This window comes from Gracilinanus agilis, chromosome 3 (assembly GCF_016433145.1).
Source record: "Gracilinanus agilis isolate LMUSP501 chromosome 3, AgileGrace, whole genome shotgun sequence".
NCBI classification, from domain to species: domain Eukaryota; kingdom Metazoa; phylum Chordata; class Mammalia; order Didelphimorphia; family Didelphidae; genus Gracilinanus; species Gracilinanus agilis.
Window position 1 is genome coordinate 524,869,812 of NC_058132.1, and position 20,426 is coordinate 524,890,237.

At 35.4% G+C, this 20,426-nt stretch overlaps 2 protein-coding genes across 2 annotated transcripts in view; one reads left to right on the forward strand and one right to left on the reverse strand.

Annotated features, from left to right (window-relative positions):
* The window catches only part of CLYBL (citramalyl-CoA lyase), a 389,452-nt gene that overhangs the window by 179,470 nt on the left and 189,556 nt on the right, over window positions 1-20,426 (reverse strand). Inside the window, exon 2 of the mRNA XM_044669344.1 lies at window positions 14,653-14,839. Coding sequence (XP_044525279.1) covers window positions 14,653-14,839 — 187 coding nt within the window. The remainder of the gene's footprint in view (window positions 1-14,652; window positions 14,840-20,426) is intronic.
* LOC123242640 (eukaryotic translation initiation factor 3 subunit E-like) lies at window positions 15,079-16,549 on the forward strand. Its single transcript, XM_044670547.1, is given in 1 exon segment — window positions 15,079-16,549. A coding segment is annotated over 1 exon segment (1,338 nt). The 3' UTR covers window positions 16,417-16,549.

Here is a 20,426-nt window from a genome sequence, read left to right on the forward strand (position 1 = left end):
CCAACCATTCTGGCTGGCAATTTGGAATCATGCTCAAAGGGCTATAAAAGAATGCCTGCCCTTTGATCCAGCCATACCATTGTTGGGTTTGTACCCCAAAGAGATCATAGATAAACAGACTTGTATGAAAATATTTATAGCTGTGCTTTTTGTGGTGGCAAAAAACTGGAAAAGGAGGGTATGTCCTTCAATTGGGGAATGGCTGAACAAACTGTGGTATATGCTGGTGATGGAATACTATTGTGCTAAAAGGAATAATAAACTGGAGGAGTTCCAGGTGAACTGGAAAAACCTCCAGGAACTGATGCAGAGCGAAAGGAGCAGAGCCAGAAGAACATTGTACACAGAGACGTTGTACATACATATCTACTATGGTAAAATCGAAGGTAATGGACTTCTGTACCAGCAGCAATACAATGACCCAGGACAATTCTGAGGGATTTATGGTAAAGACGCTACCCACATTCAGAGGAAGGACTGCAGGAGAGGAAACATATAAGAAAAACAACTGCTTGAACGCATGGGTCGGGGTGGACATGATTGAGGATGTGGACTTGAAACTACCACACCAATGCAACTACCAACAATTTGGAAATAGGTCTTGATCAAGGACACATGACAAAACCAGTGGAAATGTGCATCGGCCATAGGTGGGGGGACTGCAGGGGGGGGGGGTGAAGGGGAAAGTAGGAGCATGAATCATGTAACCATGTTAAAAATGAATACTAATAAATGTTTAAGTTTTTTAAAAAATCTATATTAGAGAAGCTTTCTGCAAAGATTCCCCCGCCAGTTTATGATTTCATTTCCAAATTTAGCTATATTAATCTTGTTTGTACAGAACCTTTAAATTTTATGCATATCAAAATTGTTCATTTTATTTTCTGGGATTTTTTCCCATCCCTTTTATATTTAAGTCATGTATTCCTTTGAAGTTTATCTTGTTATGTCGTGTGAGACACTGATATATACCTCATATCTGTCAAATATTTTCAGATTTCTGAATAATTTCCAGGAATTGGAAATTATTCCTGGGTTAATCAAACATTGACCTGCTCTGATCATTTTATCCTGCATGTTAAATGTCTAATTGATTCCATTAATTTCTCACTGTTTTTAATCAGTACCAAATAATTCTGATGGTCACTTATCTATATTATAGCAAGAGAACTGGTATTAAGTCCCCTTTCTTCCCAATTTAAAAAATACATATTTCTTCAGAAATTTTTGACCTTTTATTTTTCCAGATGAATTCTGTTATTATTTTATCTAGTTCTGTAGTTTCTAGTTTTTGTAATTTGATGGGTATAGTACTGGATAAATAAAGAAATTTAAGCAACCTTGTCATTTTTATCACAATGGCACAGTCTAGTCATAAACAATTACTATTTTACTAATTTTGGGGGTCTATTTTTACTTCTATCAAAATATTTTATATTATATTCACATAGTTCCAATGTGGGTTTTGGTAGAGTTCCAAATATTTTAGGCATTCTGTTATTATTTTGAAGGAAATTTCTCTTTTTATCTTTTCCTCCTAGGATTTTAAAGTAATATTCAGAAATAACAGATTTATCTAGACTTATTTTATATTCTTCAATTTTATGAATTTATTATTAATTTGCTGTCAGTTCTTTATATAATCTAAAATTGTTTCTTCTTTTATCTTGTCACATAGTTCTGCTGGCATTTCTAAAACTATATCAAATAATAGTGATGATAATAAATAGCTTTACCTCTGATATTATTGGAAATGCTTCTAGCTTTCCTCTAATACATATAATGTTGGTTCTAGGTTTTAAATGGATACTGTTTATCATATTAAGGAACAGTCTATTTATTCCTCTATTTTCTAATGTTTTCAAAAGAACAGGTATTAGATTTTTCTCAGAACTTTTCAGCATCTATTGATATAATCACATGACTTTTATTATCTTTTGATTCATTTAATATTTATAGTTTTCTTTATATTGAATCAACCCTACATTCCTGGTATAAATCCAATCTGTTCAGTGTATAATCTTTTAATTATGTTACTATATCCTCTTTGCCAATATTTTATTTAATATTTTTGCATCAGAGGCCATTAGGAATATTGACTTCTACTTGCTTTTCTTTGTCTCTTTAGTAAAATCATTTTGCTACCTCTGTAGAGGATATATTGAAGAGGGAAAGACTTGCTTCAGGGAGACCAATTAGAGGACTTCTGTGAGTCTCTAGGCAAGAGGTGATATACTACCTTGGTGACTACATGAGTGGAGAAATGGGGACATACGCTATAAGGTGTTGTGAAGGTAGAAATAAAAAGATTTGACTGCAGAATGGATTTGTTACGTGAATGTGAATGAGAAGTTGAGGATGTCACCAGTTTGGTGAGCCAGGATGACCGGGAGGATGGTGGTATCCTTGGCAATAAGAGTTAAGTTTGGAATTTGGGTAGATTTTGAGAGAAAGATCATGAGTTTTATTTTGGAGTCATTGATTTGGAGATGCCTATAGGACAAATAAGCCAGAGATGTAAAGCAAGCCATGAGAGGTGTGGGGGCTAGAACTCAGGAGAGAGACGAGGTCAGCTATGTAAATCTGGTTATTTTCTTATAGAGATAGTAGTTGAATCTATGAGAGTTAATCAGATGAACAAGAGAGAGAAACTAGAGGTAGGTAAGAATAGGACAGAATTCTAAGGTACAGTCTAGAGGGTAGCACATAGAGAAATCTTGCTAAAACACTAGTCAATTTTACCCAAATATTCCATCAAACATTGTTGATTAGTTCCTCAAAAATATTTTCTTGAGTAATACAATATGACAAAGTACAATTAATCCTCTAGGAACAATGTTATAAATACAAATGAAATAGTATTACAGTTGGCTTTGGTTATACTTTTTTAATGCTACTGTGTCAGGATAACGCTGTGAACTGTCTATAATTAATATTTAGAAACATTTAAAAAGTAATATTCATCAACAAAAATCATCAGATAAATATGCTTTTTAAAAAGTCCAATCCCTTGCCTTCTCTCAGCATCAATTCTAAGACAGAAGAATAGCAAGGGCTAGGCAAACAGGGCTTTGTCTTGCCTAGGAACACAAAGCTAAAAAGTGTCTGAGGTCACATTTGAACCCAGGTCCTCCTGACTCTAGGTCTTGTACTTGATCTACTGTGCTACCTACCTGCCCCATAAACATGCTCTTAAATGTCTTCCTTTACTCCTTGCCTGTGGGAAGGTTTAAAAATAGCATCATCTTAGCAATGGGCTGAGCAAATTTCAGGTTTGTACACTGACTTCCCAATTCCTCCCTTCCCCATATTTTAGTATAAGGATATGGTTATTGCTGCCTCCTGAAGTTGAGACAGGGATATGAAAATCCATTGTTGAACATAGCACAGAGATCTGGCTACCCCTTCTAAGTCAATTTTACTCAAGAGCAAATCCTTGGGGCAGCTGGGTAGCTCAGTGGATTAAGATGCGGACCTAGAGATGGGAGGTCCTAGGTTTAAATCTGACCTCAGACACTTCCCAGCTGTGTGACCCTGGGCAAGTCACTTAACCCCCATTGCCTAGCTCTTACCACTCTTCTGCCTTAGAGCCAATACACAGTATTGACTCCAAGACGGAAGGTAAGGGTTAAAAAAAAAAAAAAAGAGCAAACCCTTCCATTAGAGGCAAATGTAGCTGGCATTCAGTGGTTCCTTTACTCTATGGTTGCATCTATACTCATAGAGGTTAACCTTCGATTAAAGATAATCTCATTTTCTACAACAACAACATCATCTAACGCTTCATCTCTTAGGTTCCCACCCATTCTTTAAAGCCATGTTCAAATGTCATTTCCTCCTAGGAAACATTCTTCAATCTCTCCTCTCAGATAAAAAAAAATCATTTCTTATGCATTTATAGTGTATTATCTTGCACTATAGTTATGTATCTCTACATTATATTTCCTTTAGTAGTCTGTAAGCTCCAGGAGGTCCAGAACTACGTCTTATTTAAACTTTGCTTTCTGCCCTCCCCAACGAGAGTCACCTGCAGTGCTCTATACAGTTTGTTGTCATTCAGTAGTGCCAGTCTTGTCCAACTCTTTTCTGACCCCATTTGGGGTTTCGTGGCAAAGATACTGGCTCATTTCCTTCACTGGCTCATTTTACAGACGAGGAAACTGAGGCAGACAGGATTAATGGAATTGCCTAGGAGCAAAACTAGGAAGTGTCTGAGGCCAGGTTTGAACTCAAGAAGATAAGTCTTCCCAACTCCAAGCCAGGCACTCTATCCATTGTGCCACTTAGCTTTCATTGGGATACAAAGATAAAAATGAAGTGGTCTTCCATCAAGGAGCTCATGTTTAATTATCCTTCTGCTTATAAACTCACCCATATACCAGTAGGATTAACTGAAAACAGGTTCTTCTCACAAGTACTCATTAAACGTAATATTTCATTCTATGCCATCTCTGTACTGTTATTGAATTATCTTGTGAAACATCTCCCCACAAGCAAAGCACTCAAATACTTTCTGAATTTAGCTGAGTATATTTTCATCATGTTTTTGGAAACACGAAAAACATAAAGCAAATATGTAATCACTCTCTGGAAAACCTAGTTAGATCTTGAATGCTGAAAGCCAAAAGAATCAGTTGAATTCTCATCCTATGATATTCTATGGGAATTTTTCCAGTAAGAAAGCTGGAAAAACCCTAGGAGCAGATGGTGGTACTGATTAAAAAAAAAAAACTTTGGTTGGCAGAACGTCAGCCCCTTCAATAAATCTGCCAAATGGTTCAAGGGTTTTCTTAGGGAGAAAGGGCAGGCCTGGCATAGGACATCTACCTGAGTGTTGAACACCAAGGAAGCAACTTCCACTGGTGGCTTTTTGCTATTTAACTGTTAATTACAGTCCTGATTACAAATCTCATCTCTGTAATTCTCTCACCCTCTTTCCATTCATAGAATCCTATATAGCCATATCTGGAAGGGACCCAAGAGGTTATCTAGTCCCTCCCCTCATTTTATAGATGAGGAAACTGAGCCTGAGAGGTTGACTGACTTGCCAGATATCACACAGGTAGTACATAGTAGAGCCAGAATCTGAATCTAGGTCTTCTGACTCCAAATCCAATCTTTATTCCACTATTCCATGAAGGTTCCTAGTGCTCTTCTCCTTCTTCTTAGCCACAATAGAGGTAGTCTCATTTTACAACAGTGTTTTTCACTTAGATATCTGATACTTAACTTCTTATGATTTGACTTTTTTAACCAATATGTAAATAGGAAAAAGGCTAGGACCATCAAAAATTACAGATGCACAATCAACATTTCATTTAAATGTAGAGTCCCCAAACTTTCTACTTCTCTTTCTTTATTCTCTTCAAGTGAACTCAGAAAAGCATCCCAGAGGCAATGTAATGCCTGGATTGCTAGACTTAAAAGTTAGGATGACTCAGGTCTGAATTCCACCTCAGTCACTTACTTACTGTGTGATCCTGGACAGGTAACAACTCAGAGCCTCAGTTTCCCCATCTATAAAATGAAGGATTGGGACTTGTGGCCTCTGAATTCCTTTCTGGACCTAATCTTTTTTATTTTTTTATTTTCATTTTTTAGAATTCAAGAAATGAGAGGAATACTTTCTTGTTATGGTCTCAACGACAAGATCAAATGTTTAATTTTTTTATGAAACTAATATCAACCTTGTGATCAATCTGCTAAACTAAAATTATCTCAAAATTAGGATTAATTTTGTTCATCTTAAATATTCTTGCTCAAAGGTGGCAAAATATCTGAACAAAGTAAAGAGATTTCTGTATTTTTTAAAATGTCTAAACCCGATGTAACTTTTAGGGCAGAAATTCAAATTTGCTTCTGAAAGTCTTTACTTTTAGAAAACAGAATTGACAAAATGTTTGTTCTTATAAGATGTTTCTTATAGATTCAAAGATGTTTCTCATAGATTAAGAGGACCTACTTAATCTGAGACAACAAAAGGTCATTTAGCTTTTTTTAAGGGAGAAAGAGAAAACATTACATTTGAAACCCTCTATTCTATAATGATTGTGCAAATTCAAGACAAATAAGTTTATCTCCAGACACTTGGATTCTGGTCCTGAATCCAGAAAGACAGAGAAACCAGTCTGTTTAATTGTAATCTCTAGGTTTATTCCACAGTGGGTGGATAATAGTAGAAATAATAATAACAACTTAAAAACATTTCTGTGCTGTAGGGTTTTCAAAACTCCTTACATTCATTATCTCATGTGAGCCTCCCCAAAACCCACTGAGTTAAATACTACTGATATTATTGTAAAATAATAGAAGTTTATTACAAAATGGTAACAGTTAGCAGATGGCAAAGCTGAGACTCAGAGTTTAAATTTTTTTGTTTAGAGTCACACAGCTATAAATGTGTTCTGATCCCATATAGGACCCTACAGTTATGTCCCAGAAATATGTGGAAGGAAACACGAGATTGGGAAGAGTTTGGGCAAAAATCTGGCATTAGCTGGCTATACTAGTTTGAGCTTCTTTTTTTTCTCTACTAACCACATTCTCTAAGTCTGAGCCCTACCTAGATTTCGATAGCAACTCACTATGAAATTGTGCTTAATTATTTCAGTTTATTTCCTATGTGGCTCTGCAAGTAGTGGCTAAGACAGTCTTTATCCACTTATACCCACATGACCATCTGACCACGAAAGGAAACTATCAGAAAGAAAAGGTTTTTCACAAAACTTGCCTGAGAAGACAATGGTATTATTATATTTGTAGACTTCTTTGTCTAAATATCTATTGTTTCTAGTGGTGATAGACATTACAGAGATGATATATGCAATAATATGCAGGCTTAAAGAGAAGTACAGGATTTGGAGCTACAAGGATTTTATTTTCCCCAAAACTCTCACTTTGAAATGAAGAGGAAGCCTAGAAAAGTTAAATGATTTACTTGAGGTCCCAAACCTCAGAGTCAGGAATCAACCCCAGGTGTCTGATTTCAAATCTAGTCTTTCTGATATCTTGGGATGCATCTCCATACTTTCATATTTTGATGGAACAAAATCTCACTTCCTACATGAGGTCTTTCCTAATTCTTCTAACTATTCGTCCCCTCCCTTCCTAACTAACCATACGTTTAATTACAGTTAGCCCTCATTTTATGTGACCAATACTTTCCAAGGCAAAATCGTGCATAATAGCAAGCTCCACTATTTAATAAGTAATTCTATTGTGCTCAAAGGAATAAAGAACAGGAGGAATTCCATGTGAACTGGAATAACCTCCAGGAATTGATTCAGAGTGAAAGGAGCAGAACCAGGAGAACATTGTACACAGAGACTGATACTCTGTGGTACAATTGAACATAACGGACTTCCCTACTAGCAGCAATGTAAGGATCCAGAGCAAGGCTGAGGGACTTATGAGAAAGAAAACTAACCATACTCAGAGGAAGAACTGTGGGAGGAGAAGCACAGAAGAAAAAAAATTGCATAAACACATGGGCTGATGGGGATATTATTGGGGATGTAGAAACTAAATGATAACTCTAGTCCAACTATCAATAATATGGAATTAGGTCTTGATCAATGATACACACAATGATACACACAATGGAATTGTGCATCAGCTAAGGAGGGTTAGGGGGCTTGGGGGAGAGGAAAAGAATATGAAATACGTAACTATGGGAAAATATTCAAAATAAAACTTAAAAATAAGTAATTTTTATATGAACATACTTTATGACTTTTCTTAGGCTTATCAGATCTCTTGAACTTTAGGACCATTATTAGCAACCAAATAGCACTAATGAAACAGAGAAGCAGTGCTCTGATGTAGACATGGCTTGTTACAAGGGAGAACTCTGAACAAAAACTGATGAAGGAGCTAAAGTTTGGTGCAAAACAATAAAACACACTAACTTCTCAGAGCTAGAATGAACGTGATTGAGCGAACTGCTGTGAGATTTTACATCTCTTGGGGAAATGCTCTAGATTTAATGAATAATTAACATTTTTTATTATATATATTTTTAAGCCTTTATTTTTTCAATCAACATTTGTGTATACCTGAATTTGTGTGTGGTAAGTTTGCTTAAAATTAGACCTTACTATACTTAATATTTATCATGTATTTATATTCTACATGATTACGTATGTGCATATTATTTTTCTCTACGAGAATGGAGACTTTTTTGAGAAAGGGGGAGTATTACATTTTTGTCTTTGTATTCCTAGAGCTTGGCACACAGCAGACACTTCATAAATGCTTGTTGATTGAAGAACTATTGACAAATATATGATTTCATTATAGTGGGTATCAGTACAAGTTGCAACCAATCTAATTTCTCATTCTATGTGATTATTTACTATGTCTTTCCATAAAACCTTCATTGAGCATCTACTAGTATGCTGAAGGCCCTCCTCTGTTGAAGATTTTTGGTGAAAATATGCTTTCATGTTTAATGTCTTAATATTGATAATCACAGGATTCTAGAATCAAGTCATCCATGTAGTTGCATCTACTCAGGAGTCTTGTATTATTTTACACATGCATTGGGAGAAATCTTGTTGAAGAAAGGTCTTTAAGTATATGGCTTGCTCTACTGACTTAAAATTTTAAAACAAATGAAACAACTAAAAGTGAATATGTAATAAACAATTAAAATCTTATTTTCTTTATACCTCTCAATTTTATGAATGTGAAATGTGACCTATCAGAAGGCATTATCTGGGAAGGTATGCCTTTTCATATTTTCATCAAAAATAACTTTAATATACACACATATCATTCTCATAAAGAAATGTGAAAGTCAGTAGGATCCGTTGTTTGTTATGGTTGTCTTTCTTTAATCATTTTTGGGGGATCCCAAAATTTCTTCTTTTTTTAGAATAATTCCTTCTTTGAGAGATATCTTGAAAATCAATTACTCATTGGTTTAAAAATTGTGTTGCCTTCAGCATTTTTATTCCAAATATCTATGTCTAATGCCTTTTCCTGATTCTTTAGAGTATATATTACTGAGACAGACTGCCAACCAAATAAACCCCCATTCTCTCTAATTTTCAATCTCTCTCTATCCTCTAGGTTATTCTCTAGTCATACAATGACATGTTTGCACACCTGTATCATATAATGACATGCTTGTTTCACACTCTAATATGCAACAACACCTGCAATGACATAGGTCTCCCCACACACACATGTTAAGACCTTTTTCTCTCCCTCACACACCCATCTTATTTAAAAAAAGAAAGAGGGGGCATCTGGGTGGTTCAGTGGATTGAGATGCAGACCTAGAGATAGGAGGTCCTGGATTCAAATCTGACCTCAGACTCTTCCCAGCTGTGTGAGCCTGGGCAAGTCACTTAACTCCCATTGCCTAGCCCTTACTGCTCTTCTGCCTTGAAGCCAATACACACTATTGATTCTAAGATGGAAGGTAAGAGTTTAAAAAAAAAGAAGAAAAGAAAATTTCTTATAACAAATATTCATAAGGAAGCAAAACAAATAATAATGAAGCCAAACAAATAATAATAAATAATTAATGTATACAATTGTTTTATATGTGTATATACATATATACATACATATATATTATTCTGCACTCTAAATCCATTGCATCATCATTTGGCCATTGAGAATCATAGTCACTGTATTCATCAGAGTTCATCACTCCTCTATCACCATTCAGACAGTCACCACCACAATTCAGACTGTCATCTTCTTTTGCTTGACGTACTACAATAGACTCATTACTGGTATTTTTTTTCTCATTCTTTTCTTCCTTATCTTTGCATCTTAGAATCTCTGTTGCTTTAAACGCTTAGCTTACTTGCCTCCTAACTATATAAAGCCTGTCCTGACCTAAGGGAGCTCCCAATATCCCCTGACTACTTTGTATTTACCTTGTTATATACTTTGCATTTACCTTAGATCTACTTTGTATTTACTAACACAGATAGATGGAAATATTTATTATTCCACATAGGTGGATGAATGTGTGTGTTTCTCCCTCCTGCTCCCATTATTTTTGTGGTCCCCTTACCTATGCTTATCATGCAATCTCTCTAAGGTTAGGGAATGTTTATTTTTTGTCTCTTTGTATCCGCTGAATCTAATGGGGACTTAATAAGTACTTATTGATTGATTAACTTTTTCTACTTCCCATTTTTTCAAAGTTAATCAGCACGTTTAAATGGCTCATATCTAAGTTGTGATTGCTTATAGTACCTTCTCATTTTTATCTTTTCTCCTAATTTCATGCTAATTTTTACTTTTTCTCTAACAAGTCAATTATAGAACCATCCATAGCTAATCCTGAAATTATTCTGATCTTTGTAACCAATCATTTCCTATCAGTTGGTATATAATAAATATTTTTTATGATGTCCAGTGTTTACCATGTCTAAGCCTTCTCAAAGAAAGAATTCATTATATGCAGATGTGAGCTTTTTGTTATTTTTATAACTCTCAGAATATTTTCCAAAATATTTTTTGCCATTCTCCCAATTTTTTCCACCTTACATATTGAGCATTAAGGTATGTGTTGATTTAGTATAGAAGTTCTAGTAAAGATCTCTCTGGAATTCCACTAATTGACTAAGTGTTCCACAAAATTGTTTGTTGCTCTTAGATTCATAATAAAAACATCTGCCCCAATTATCTTTTTTTGACTCTCCCCAAAATACCCATTAACCATCATTCTTTACATTCTCATGTTTTATTTATAGCAAAAATGCCATTTTAAATATAGTTCACTTCTCATATTTACCATTGTAAAGACAGTCTGGATTTGTGATTTTCTTGATGTAGGAAACTTACAGATGAGGCTTCTCCCTCTACCAATGCAGGTTGGCAATTTCTCTGTAATTTATAGTTTTAAAGAGTTGTTTAGGGCACTGAGGACTGAAGTGACTTGCCCACAGTCATAAAGCCAATATATATCAGAGACAGGACTTTAAATCTAGGTCTTCCTGGTGCCATGGCCAGCCTTCAAGTCCCTGTCCCATTTACTATTCCAAGAGTAAAATGAATGCTTACAGATTACTAAAACTTAAAAATCTTAGTACTCTCTGCCTCTTTTTTTCTTTCTCTTCCTTTCTTCTTTCCTCTTGTTCTTCCCTTTTTTTAACACAAATAGTTCCTTCTCCTTTCCACTGCCTCCCAATAGAACAATTAAAAACAACCCCTCTCATAACAAATATACTGCCTTCTTTGCTCCCATTCTGCTATTCTTATTGCAGTGGGCATTTGCAATTTTACTTGTCTCCTAAGGTCACTATGGCCAAAGAACTCATCACCTAGTGGCCAGCCTCCTACTGATAAGCCTTTTAACAGTCATCTAGACTGTTCATTGGATAGCAGTCAGTTTGTCACTGGGGCCATTGTCCAGTTTAGTAGAATTTTCTGGAGCCTGTGAAAGAATCAGGGTCACCACCATAACATGAAACATCACACAAGAACTTCATTGGAGGGTCTTCAAGCTTCATATATAGCAAAATATTTTCACATGTAGCAAACATGTTATATATGTCACCAAGAAATATTATTTCAATACGTATCAATAACTCATTATGTAAAACGATTTCCTTAGCATTGCACCCATCTCCTGACAAAAGAGGCAATAAATTCATGGTATGGAAAGAGAAATCTTTTTTTGGGGGGGGGGAGATATGGCCAATGTGGGAATTCATTTCACTTAACTATGCATATCTGTTACAAGGATTTTCTTTTTTTTTATAATGGAAGTAGATGAGAGGAAGAAAAAACAAATTTTTGTTCATTTAAAAAAGTAACATTAAATTAAAAAAATATGTTCTTTGCTTTGGCATTCTCCACTAAGAAGAATAATATCAGGGCACTGAGGTGGCACAGTGGATATAGGACCAGGACTAGAATTGAGAGAACCTGGGTTCAAATCTGACCTAAGACACTTCTTAGCTGTGTGACCCTCTGGACAAATAACTTGACACCATTTGCATAAAAAAAAAAAAGATATCCAAATCCAAAGAGTAAAAAAAATTATTAAGAGGCCACTAAATCCCAGTGGGTTGTTTAATAGTAAAAGAGTGGCCAATAAACATTTATTAAACACTTACTAGAGGCTAGGCACCTGGCTAAGGAGCAGGGATACAAAGGAGAAAAAAAAGATGGTGTCCACTCTTAAAGAGAACATAATCTGATAAGAAGACACCATGCAAAAAACTGTAAATATAAGATAGAAACAATGTAGATGGAAACTAATCTCAAGGAAAGTAGTGGGGAATGAAGGATGGCTCTGAGGGGAGAACTAGAAAAGGCATCCTGAATATGAGCATCCATAGAACTTGTATAGGCATAGTAAGAAGAAGGGCTGTGTGATGCAGGGTGGTAAATCACTAACACTTAGTGTCCTAGATGGCTTGCCAAGACCTCAAGCTGCCCATCATTTATTAAATTGCATTAGTACTAGTACACCCCCCCCACATATATATAATTACTATGGTGATTTATATATTATATATGTATATTTATGTTTCTGTATATAAATACCATGGTCATTTATATACAAACAATAAGTGTATGTTTATATTATGCTTATCTATAATTATAGTACACATATATAGTTATATAAATATAAATTACTACTATGGTCATTATATTGATATAAACATACAAATATGTTTATATATAAATGACCATAGTAATTTATGTATACACACATAAATTACTATGGTCATTTATATTTATATAAACATGCAAATATGTTTATATATATGATTATAGTAATTTATGTTTATATAATATATATTTATATATAAATTACTATGGCCATTTATATTTATATGAACATACAAATATGTTTATATATGAGTGATTATAGTAATTTATGTATACATAATATATGTTTATATATAAATTACTGTGGTCATTGACATGTATATAAACACATCAATGACCATAGTAATTTTTGTTTTATAGCAATATATGTATATGTTATATCAATAATTTGTATGTAAGCCTGCATATTTACATAGAAACATACATGTGTTTTTATATGTGACCACATTAATTTTTATATATGTATGTGTATACACACATTCACATATAATACCCATAACAATGAAGAATACTGGTGTTTTACCTTTTCAAGAATACATTTTGTTCAAATTTTGTTTGTTCAAAAAACTCAATTTTGAATAAAAGATGAACTCCACAACGCTGAAGAGACCACCTAAATAACTAACCTGATCCTCCTAAAACACAAATTCCTCCCTTTTAAAGATACTTTCTAAAGTTTATTCCCATTTGAGTCAAAGACTAAGAGGACTATTTAGGTTACATCATGAGAATATTATTAAGGACACTAGAATGGTAAAGGCCTAAATTACTTGTCTTTATTAAGAAGGAAAATTAGGCATTTTAAATGACCAATAAAATGAAATCTTTGATTCTGGTCTTATAGCTGTGATTTCCCAGCTTTATTTTCTAGGAGGAATGAGGATCTGTCAAACATCTTCACAACCTGTTGAGATACACTAGTTTTTATTAGTGTCTAATTCTATGGCAGAAAGGGGCTTTAGGGACTACACGCTCCAACTCCTTCATTTACAAATGAAAAAACCAAGGTCCAGAAAAAGCAAGTAATTTGCCCAAGTCATAATTTTTGGTGTCAGAGCTGTGCATAGAATGTAAATTTCCTGGATTCATGCTAGTGCTCCCTCCTTTGTTCCATGACACTCATAGTGAAAAGTTTACTCTAGAATTCTGGAAGTACTTAATTTAAGTCTGAAAGTAAGAAATACATTGAACAGATCTAGTGGAATATAAGAATGTACACAGAAGGACAACATCAGGATCTAGCATGCTATTGAGGAATGGATGCTATATAGAAACCTTCTAGCTACATCCTCCCAACTTGGCACCCTCAGATTTACATTTTGGGTCCCCAGTTCTTGAGCTCCCGCTGGCAAGCTTCCCTTTTACAATCAGCCCAAAGAGACAATTAGCTCAAAACAAAGGTATTTACTAAAACAGCACAGTAAGAACAGTAGGGACAAAAAAATTGCCCTCAAAAACCTATATGAGTAATTCTGCTTTTTTATTTCATGGGTAATAGAACATTAAAATCCCCTTTCCTTCTCTCTCTCTTCCCCCTACTGTCTTCTACCTTTTGGTACAAATGAAGAGCTTATATTCCACAAAGATGCTCATGACATTTACTCTCTCATACTCTCAAAGTATGTTGACTAACTCCAGGCCTGGGAGTCTTGGCTACTTAATGGCTTCCAAGGATTTGGACAGTGTGCTGCTAGCCAATCCCAATATTTTCTTCCACTGGAGAAAAACATTTTCATATTTTGTAAAGAGGACACAGGATAGCTATATTTATAGTTAAACACCACAACATCAATATGTATTGTCATCTACTCTTTACTTTCTGTGACTGTATCAATTTTTGGGGAAAGAATTAATTGCTTAAAGGCCAGTTATTTCTCCCTGCATAAGTTCTTGAATTTGTCTGAGAATCTGCTCTCAGAAAAATATCAGAAATGTGTATTCACAGTAAAATGTGAATAAGTGGGGGGGGGAGGATCCAAAAAGTACAAAATATTGGCAATAGAAAACAAAATTCATCTATGTCTCTTCCACCTTCCTTCTAACAAGAAATTATACTCTCATTACCTTTTTATTCATAGCCACACCATCTTCACAGTCTAACACTGCACAGTCGACATTCAGTGATGGTACTTTCTGTATTTTCTTTTCATCATTTCCAGGAACATACAGCACTGCCCTCCTGGGAATGTACTTGTGATTAACTGAAGAACAATATCCAGTCTTGAAAACATTCACTGCCAGAGAAACCTTCCTGTAATAAAAATGTTTAGGTTTAGACTCCAAATTATGTCTAAGTTAAATCCTCCTTTAAGTAAAAGTAAAATAGAAATCATGGGTGACTCTATTGTTGGCAAAAATCAATGAAAATTAAGAAGAATGAAAAGAGGAATAAGCAAATAAGAAATGTCAACTCCAATTGATTAAACTGATGTTAAATAAAAAGTAAGTACACAATCCTTTTAAAAACCAATGCAGCTTTTCCCGTGCAAGATGGCGGAGTACGACTTAACTACTCGCATCGCTCACTTCTTAGACCGTCACCTAGTCTTCCCACTGCTTGAGTTTCTCTCAGTCAAAGAGATATATAATGAAAAGGAATTGCTTCAAGGAAAATTGGACCTTCTTAGTGACACAAAGATGGTTGACTTTGCAATGGATGTATATAAAAATCTTTATTCTGATGACGTTCCACATGCTTTACGTGAAAAAAGACAGACTGTTGTTGCGCAACTGAAACAACTACAGGTAGAAATGGAACCAGTTGTCAAGATGTTTGAAGATACAGAAACAACAAGGCAAATGTAATCTACCAGGGATGGCCAGATGCTGTTTGACTACCTGGCTGACAAACATGATTTTAGGCAAGAATATTTAGATACAGTCTATCGATATGCAAAATTCTAGTTTGAATGTGGCAACTATCCAGCAGCAGCAGAGTATCTCTACTTTTTTAGAGTGTTGGTCCCTTCCACTGATAGAAATGCTTTGAATTCACTGTGGGGAAAACTAGCATCTGAAATTTTAATGCAAAATTGGGATGCTGCCATGGAAGACCTTACAAGATTGAAAGAGACCATAGATAATAATTCTGTCAGTTCTCCACTACAGTCCCTTCAGTAGAGAACATGGCTTATTCATTGGTCTCTATTTGTGTTCTTCAACCACCCAAAAGATGGAGACAACATTATTGATCTCTTTCTTTACCAGCCACAATATCTTAATGCAATTCAAACTATGTGTCCACATATCCTCCGCTGTTTGACTACTGCAGTCATAACAAACAAAGATATTAGAAAAAGAAGACAGGTATTAAAAGACCTAGTCAAGGTTATTCAGCAGGAGTCCTATACATACAAAGACCCTATAACAGAGTTTGTTGAATGCTTGTATGTTAACTTTGACTTTGATGGTGCCCAGAAAAAGTTAAGAGAATGTGAATCGGTTCTTGTGAATGACTTTTTCCTGGAGGCTTGCCTTGAGGATTTCATTGAAAATGCTCGACTCTTCATATTTGAGACTTTCTGTCGGATCCACCAGTGTATCAGCATTAGCATGCTGGCAGATAAGCTGAACATGACTCCTGAAGAAGCTGAAAGATGGATTGTCAATTTGATTAGAAATGCCAGGCTTAATGCCAAGATTGACTCCAAATTGGGCCATGTGGTTATGGGTAACAATGCAGTCTCACCCTATCAGCAAGTGATTGAAAAGACAAAAAGCCTTTCTTTTCGAAGCCAGATTTTGGCCATGAATATTGAGAAAAAACTTAACCAGAATAGTAGGTCAGAGGCTCCTAACTGGGCTACTCAAGACTCTGGTTTCTACTAAAATACTTTGGAAGAGGAACACATTGAAAAATTCCCACTTAATTAAATACATTATATGAAATAGTTCTAGAGAGAAACTGAAATATTGTGAATTTGAATTTGAATAAAATTGGCTATATTTCATTAAAAAAAAAGAATGCAGTGCTAGATAGATAGTATGACTTTTAGTCAATCTGGCGTACTGAATTGAGTACTTCATTTGGAGAATGGAGATACTTCTTCCAGGTATGTGACCTTAAGGAAGTTACTTCTTCCTTCTCAACCTCAGTTTTCTTGTAAAATGAAGATAATAATATTAAAATTTACTACTCTCCCCCTCCAGGATGGAATGTAATAAGTACTATGTACCAGTGCTTTGTAAAGCTTAAATCACTATACTATTGTTTTTGTTGCTAGTGTGCTTGTTAAGGAAAATCAGTTTTCAGTACTAGTATGTAGTGAATAACTATATAACAAGGTATAAGTGTAGACATACATTTTAAAAGCAATACAAACCTATGGTCTTTTTTTAATGTTCTATCTCTATTCTATTTTAGCAATAAATTTCCACATAAGCTTTCCAAAGTTATAGGATTCATGCTGTTCCCCTCCCTTCTTCACCTAAAATTAAATTCTTACACCACTCCTCTCCTAGTGTTCATAAGCAATTCAATCTGGGTCATACAGGTATTATTATGTAAAACATTTCCATATTATTCATTTTCATAAGTGCATAATCTTATAAAACCAAAATCCCAAATCCTATATCCAAATTAACAAGTGATAAATCATATGTTTTCATCTGCATTTCTATTCCAACAGTTCTTTCTCTGGAGGTAGATAGCATTCTTTATCATTAGTCCTTCAGAATTGTCCTGGATCATTGTTAGTAGCAAAGTCTATTACATTTGATTATTCCACAATATTTTAGTCACTGAGTACAACGTTCTCCTGGTTCTGCTTATTTTACTCTGCATCAATTCACGTAGATTTTTCCAGTTCTTAACCTTATGGTCTTAAGAAAAATGAAACTAGAAAATAAATCATCTTGATTTCTTCCAAGGGTGGTGATCCTAAGTAGAGAAGGTTTTGACAGTATTCTCCCAGCCAAAAGCCTCTTTTCCCAAGTGTAAAAGGTATAATCAGCTAAGTAAACAATGAAGTGACTTACCCAAGGTCACATATCAAGTGTTTGATAAAGGCTTTTCATGACTCCAAATATTTATAAAGCATTCATTATATATCAGAGACAATGCTAAGAGCTCAAGGGACAAAGAAAGGTTCTGCCCTCAAAAAGTTCACATTATAATAGGGGAGAAATCATGAAAACAACTATGAACATAAGATATGCATAATGTAAGTGAAAGGACATCTCAAAGGAGAAGGCATTGGAGTGGGGGTAGGGGAGAAAGAAAATAAGAACTTACATAGCCTCTACCATATGCCAGATACTATGCTAAATACTTTAAAAATATCATCTTATATGATCCTCACAATAAGGATGTGAGGTAGGCGCTCTCATCATCTCCATTTTAAAGTTGAGGAAACTGAGACAAACAGAGGCTCAGTTACTTGCCCAAGTCACATAGCTTATCCATGTTTGAAGTCAAATTTGAACTCTTGTCTACATGCACTCTAAATATTTAGTTGCAGTGGGTGGGTGGGGGGGCTGAGATTGGGAAGGGTAGAAAGGAAAGGCCTCTCGCAGAAAGCAAGATTTGAGTTATACACTTTGGCAGATATGGATTGAAGTAAGAAGGAACTTGAAGGAGGGAAGACCAATTAGAAAACTACCACAATAGTCCAGGACTGAGATGATGAGGACTGGACTAGGGCAGGAGCAGTGTCACAGTGTCACAGAGAAAGGGACATTTATGAGAGACATTAAAAGGGTTGAAATTACAAAATTTGGAAATGGATTGGATATGTGAGTGAGAGTGAGGAGCAAGCCTGGGTAACTGTGAGGATGGTGATGCCTTCAACAGCAACAGAGAAACTGGAAAGAAGGGAAAGTTTGAGGGGGAAAATAATAAGATCTCTTTTGGACATGATAAGTTTGGAATGTCTATTGGACATCCATTTCAAGATGTCCAGAAGACAGTTGGAGACATATGGGACTAGAACTTGGGACAGACATTGGGGTTGGATGTATAGATTTGGGAATTATCTGAATAGAGATAATAACTGAACTCATAATAGCTAATGTGATTCCCAAGTAAGACAGTGTGGAGGAAGAAGAGAACAGGGCTCAGGACAGAACCTTAGGGAGCATCTTCATTTAGTGGAGGGATCCCTAATGAAGATCAAGCAAAGAAGACGGAGAACAGTCAGAGAGGTAGGAGGAGAACCAGGAGAGAAAGGTGTCACAAAAACTTAAAGGAGAGAGTATGCAGGAGGAAAAGGTACTCAATAGATAATCTTCAATACTAAATGTTTGCAAAAGGGTTAGGAGGGAACAACTAGATGGTTCCGTGGATAGAAAGCCAATTGAAGAGATGGGAGGCCATGGGTTCAAATGTGACCTCAGATGCTTCATAGTAGTGTGACCTTGGATAAGTCACTTAACTCCAATTGTCTAATTATTTACCACTCTTCTGTCTTGGAAACAAAGACAGAATGTATGAGTTTTTTAAAAAAATGCAGATTAAAATATATGTTGAGCATACATTGTTTTCCTTGGAGAGATAGTTGTTAAAAATTTACTAGCACACTCCATCTCCTGCTACATTATCAACATAATTTCTTGTTGGTCTCCCTACAAAGATACTGTTACAATCAAGTAAGTCTTTCACTCCCTCAATCTCTTTCTCTTGGGTTCCAAGTTCCAATATATTTCTTCCAAGTTCATCTCAGGCACCATCTCCTCCATATAGTTTTCCCTATAGTTTCTTCCCATTTCCCAAGATAGCAGGGATCTCCCTTTTCCTATATTTCTACCACATTTTGTTTAATCTTGGCCCTTATTACTTTCAACTTTGTATTTCACTCAGCCCTGTCTATACTATATTTCTTACCCCCGAGTAGAACATAAGTTTCTTAAGGGCAAAAACTTTTTCCTCCTTGCATTCCCAGCACTTAGCATGGTTCCTTGACTTCAGTAAATACATAATAAATGTTTAATTGAATTGAATGCTGTAATGCATTCCTTTTCTCTGTTTCTAGAATCAGAAGGGTCCTTAGAGACCATTTAATCTAATCCATACCTTTTTGCTTATAGGAAATTGAGGGAAAGAGAAGTTAAGTGATTTGTCCAGAATTACACAACTAAACTAGTAAGCCTCTGATGCATGATATAAACCCAAATACTCTTGATCCTAAGTTCCTTATTTCCATCTTCCTCTCTCTTTCTCAAGTTATATAGACTTCTCTCCAATCTTTGTCCAAAGTCTTTTATAAAGCCCAAAAATCCTTCCCAGCATAACTCCATAGGACTTTAGTTTGTTCTTTATTTGTGTTTTTAAGACATTTTCAGTCACAGGTTCCCTTTCCTTGGCAAGAAGATAAATTCTCAAAGACAGAGCCTGGGTCTTCTCTGAACTTAGGCATGGGAAGTGGAAGCAGTGATCTCATGGTTGACAATATGCCACAATGTGGGCCAGCTGTTTCAAAATCCTCACAAATATCTGATGAATGGCCAGATTCAGAACTAGTTTGGCTACTAGAATTTTGCCCCATGTCAAGGAGGGATGATGAGCAAGAGAAGTGCCACATTGAAGCACTTTCCTCATGAGCAGATGCCCTTACCATCAACCAAGTCCCTGTACCTTGTCTTAAATTCCCCATTGTACTACATAGCTATGCAGCAAAACTACCGATTCCCCTCAACATCACCTCTCAACCCCATCCTTCTGGTTTTTTTTCTGAGGTGAACATATTCCAAATTGCGGTTTTGGTAGTAAACCAAAGAAAGCTGCTCAAAGTAGAAGCTTTGGAATAACATTTGTTGGTAACTTTGTGATTCTCTAGAGCTGAGCTTTTCTCTCCTGGAAAGAATCATCAAATAGCTTAGCCACTTGATGATTCGGGCCACGC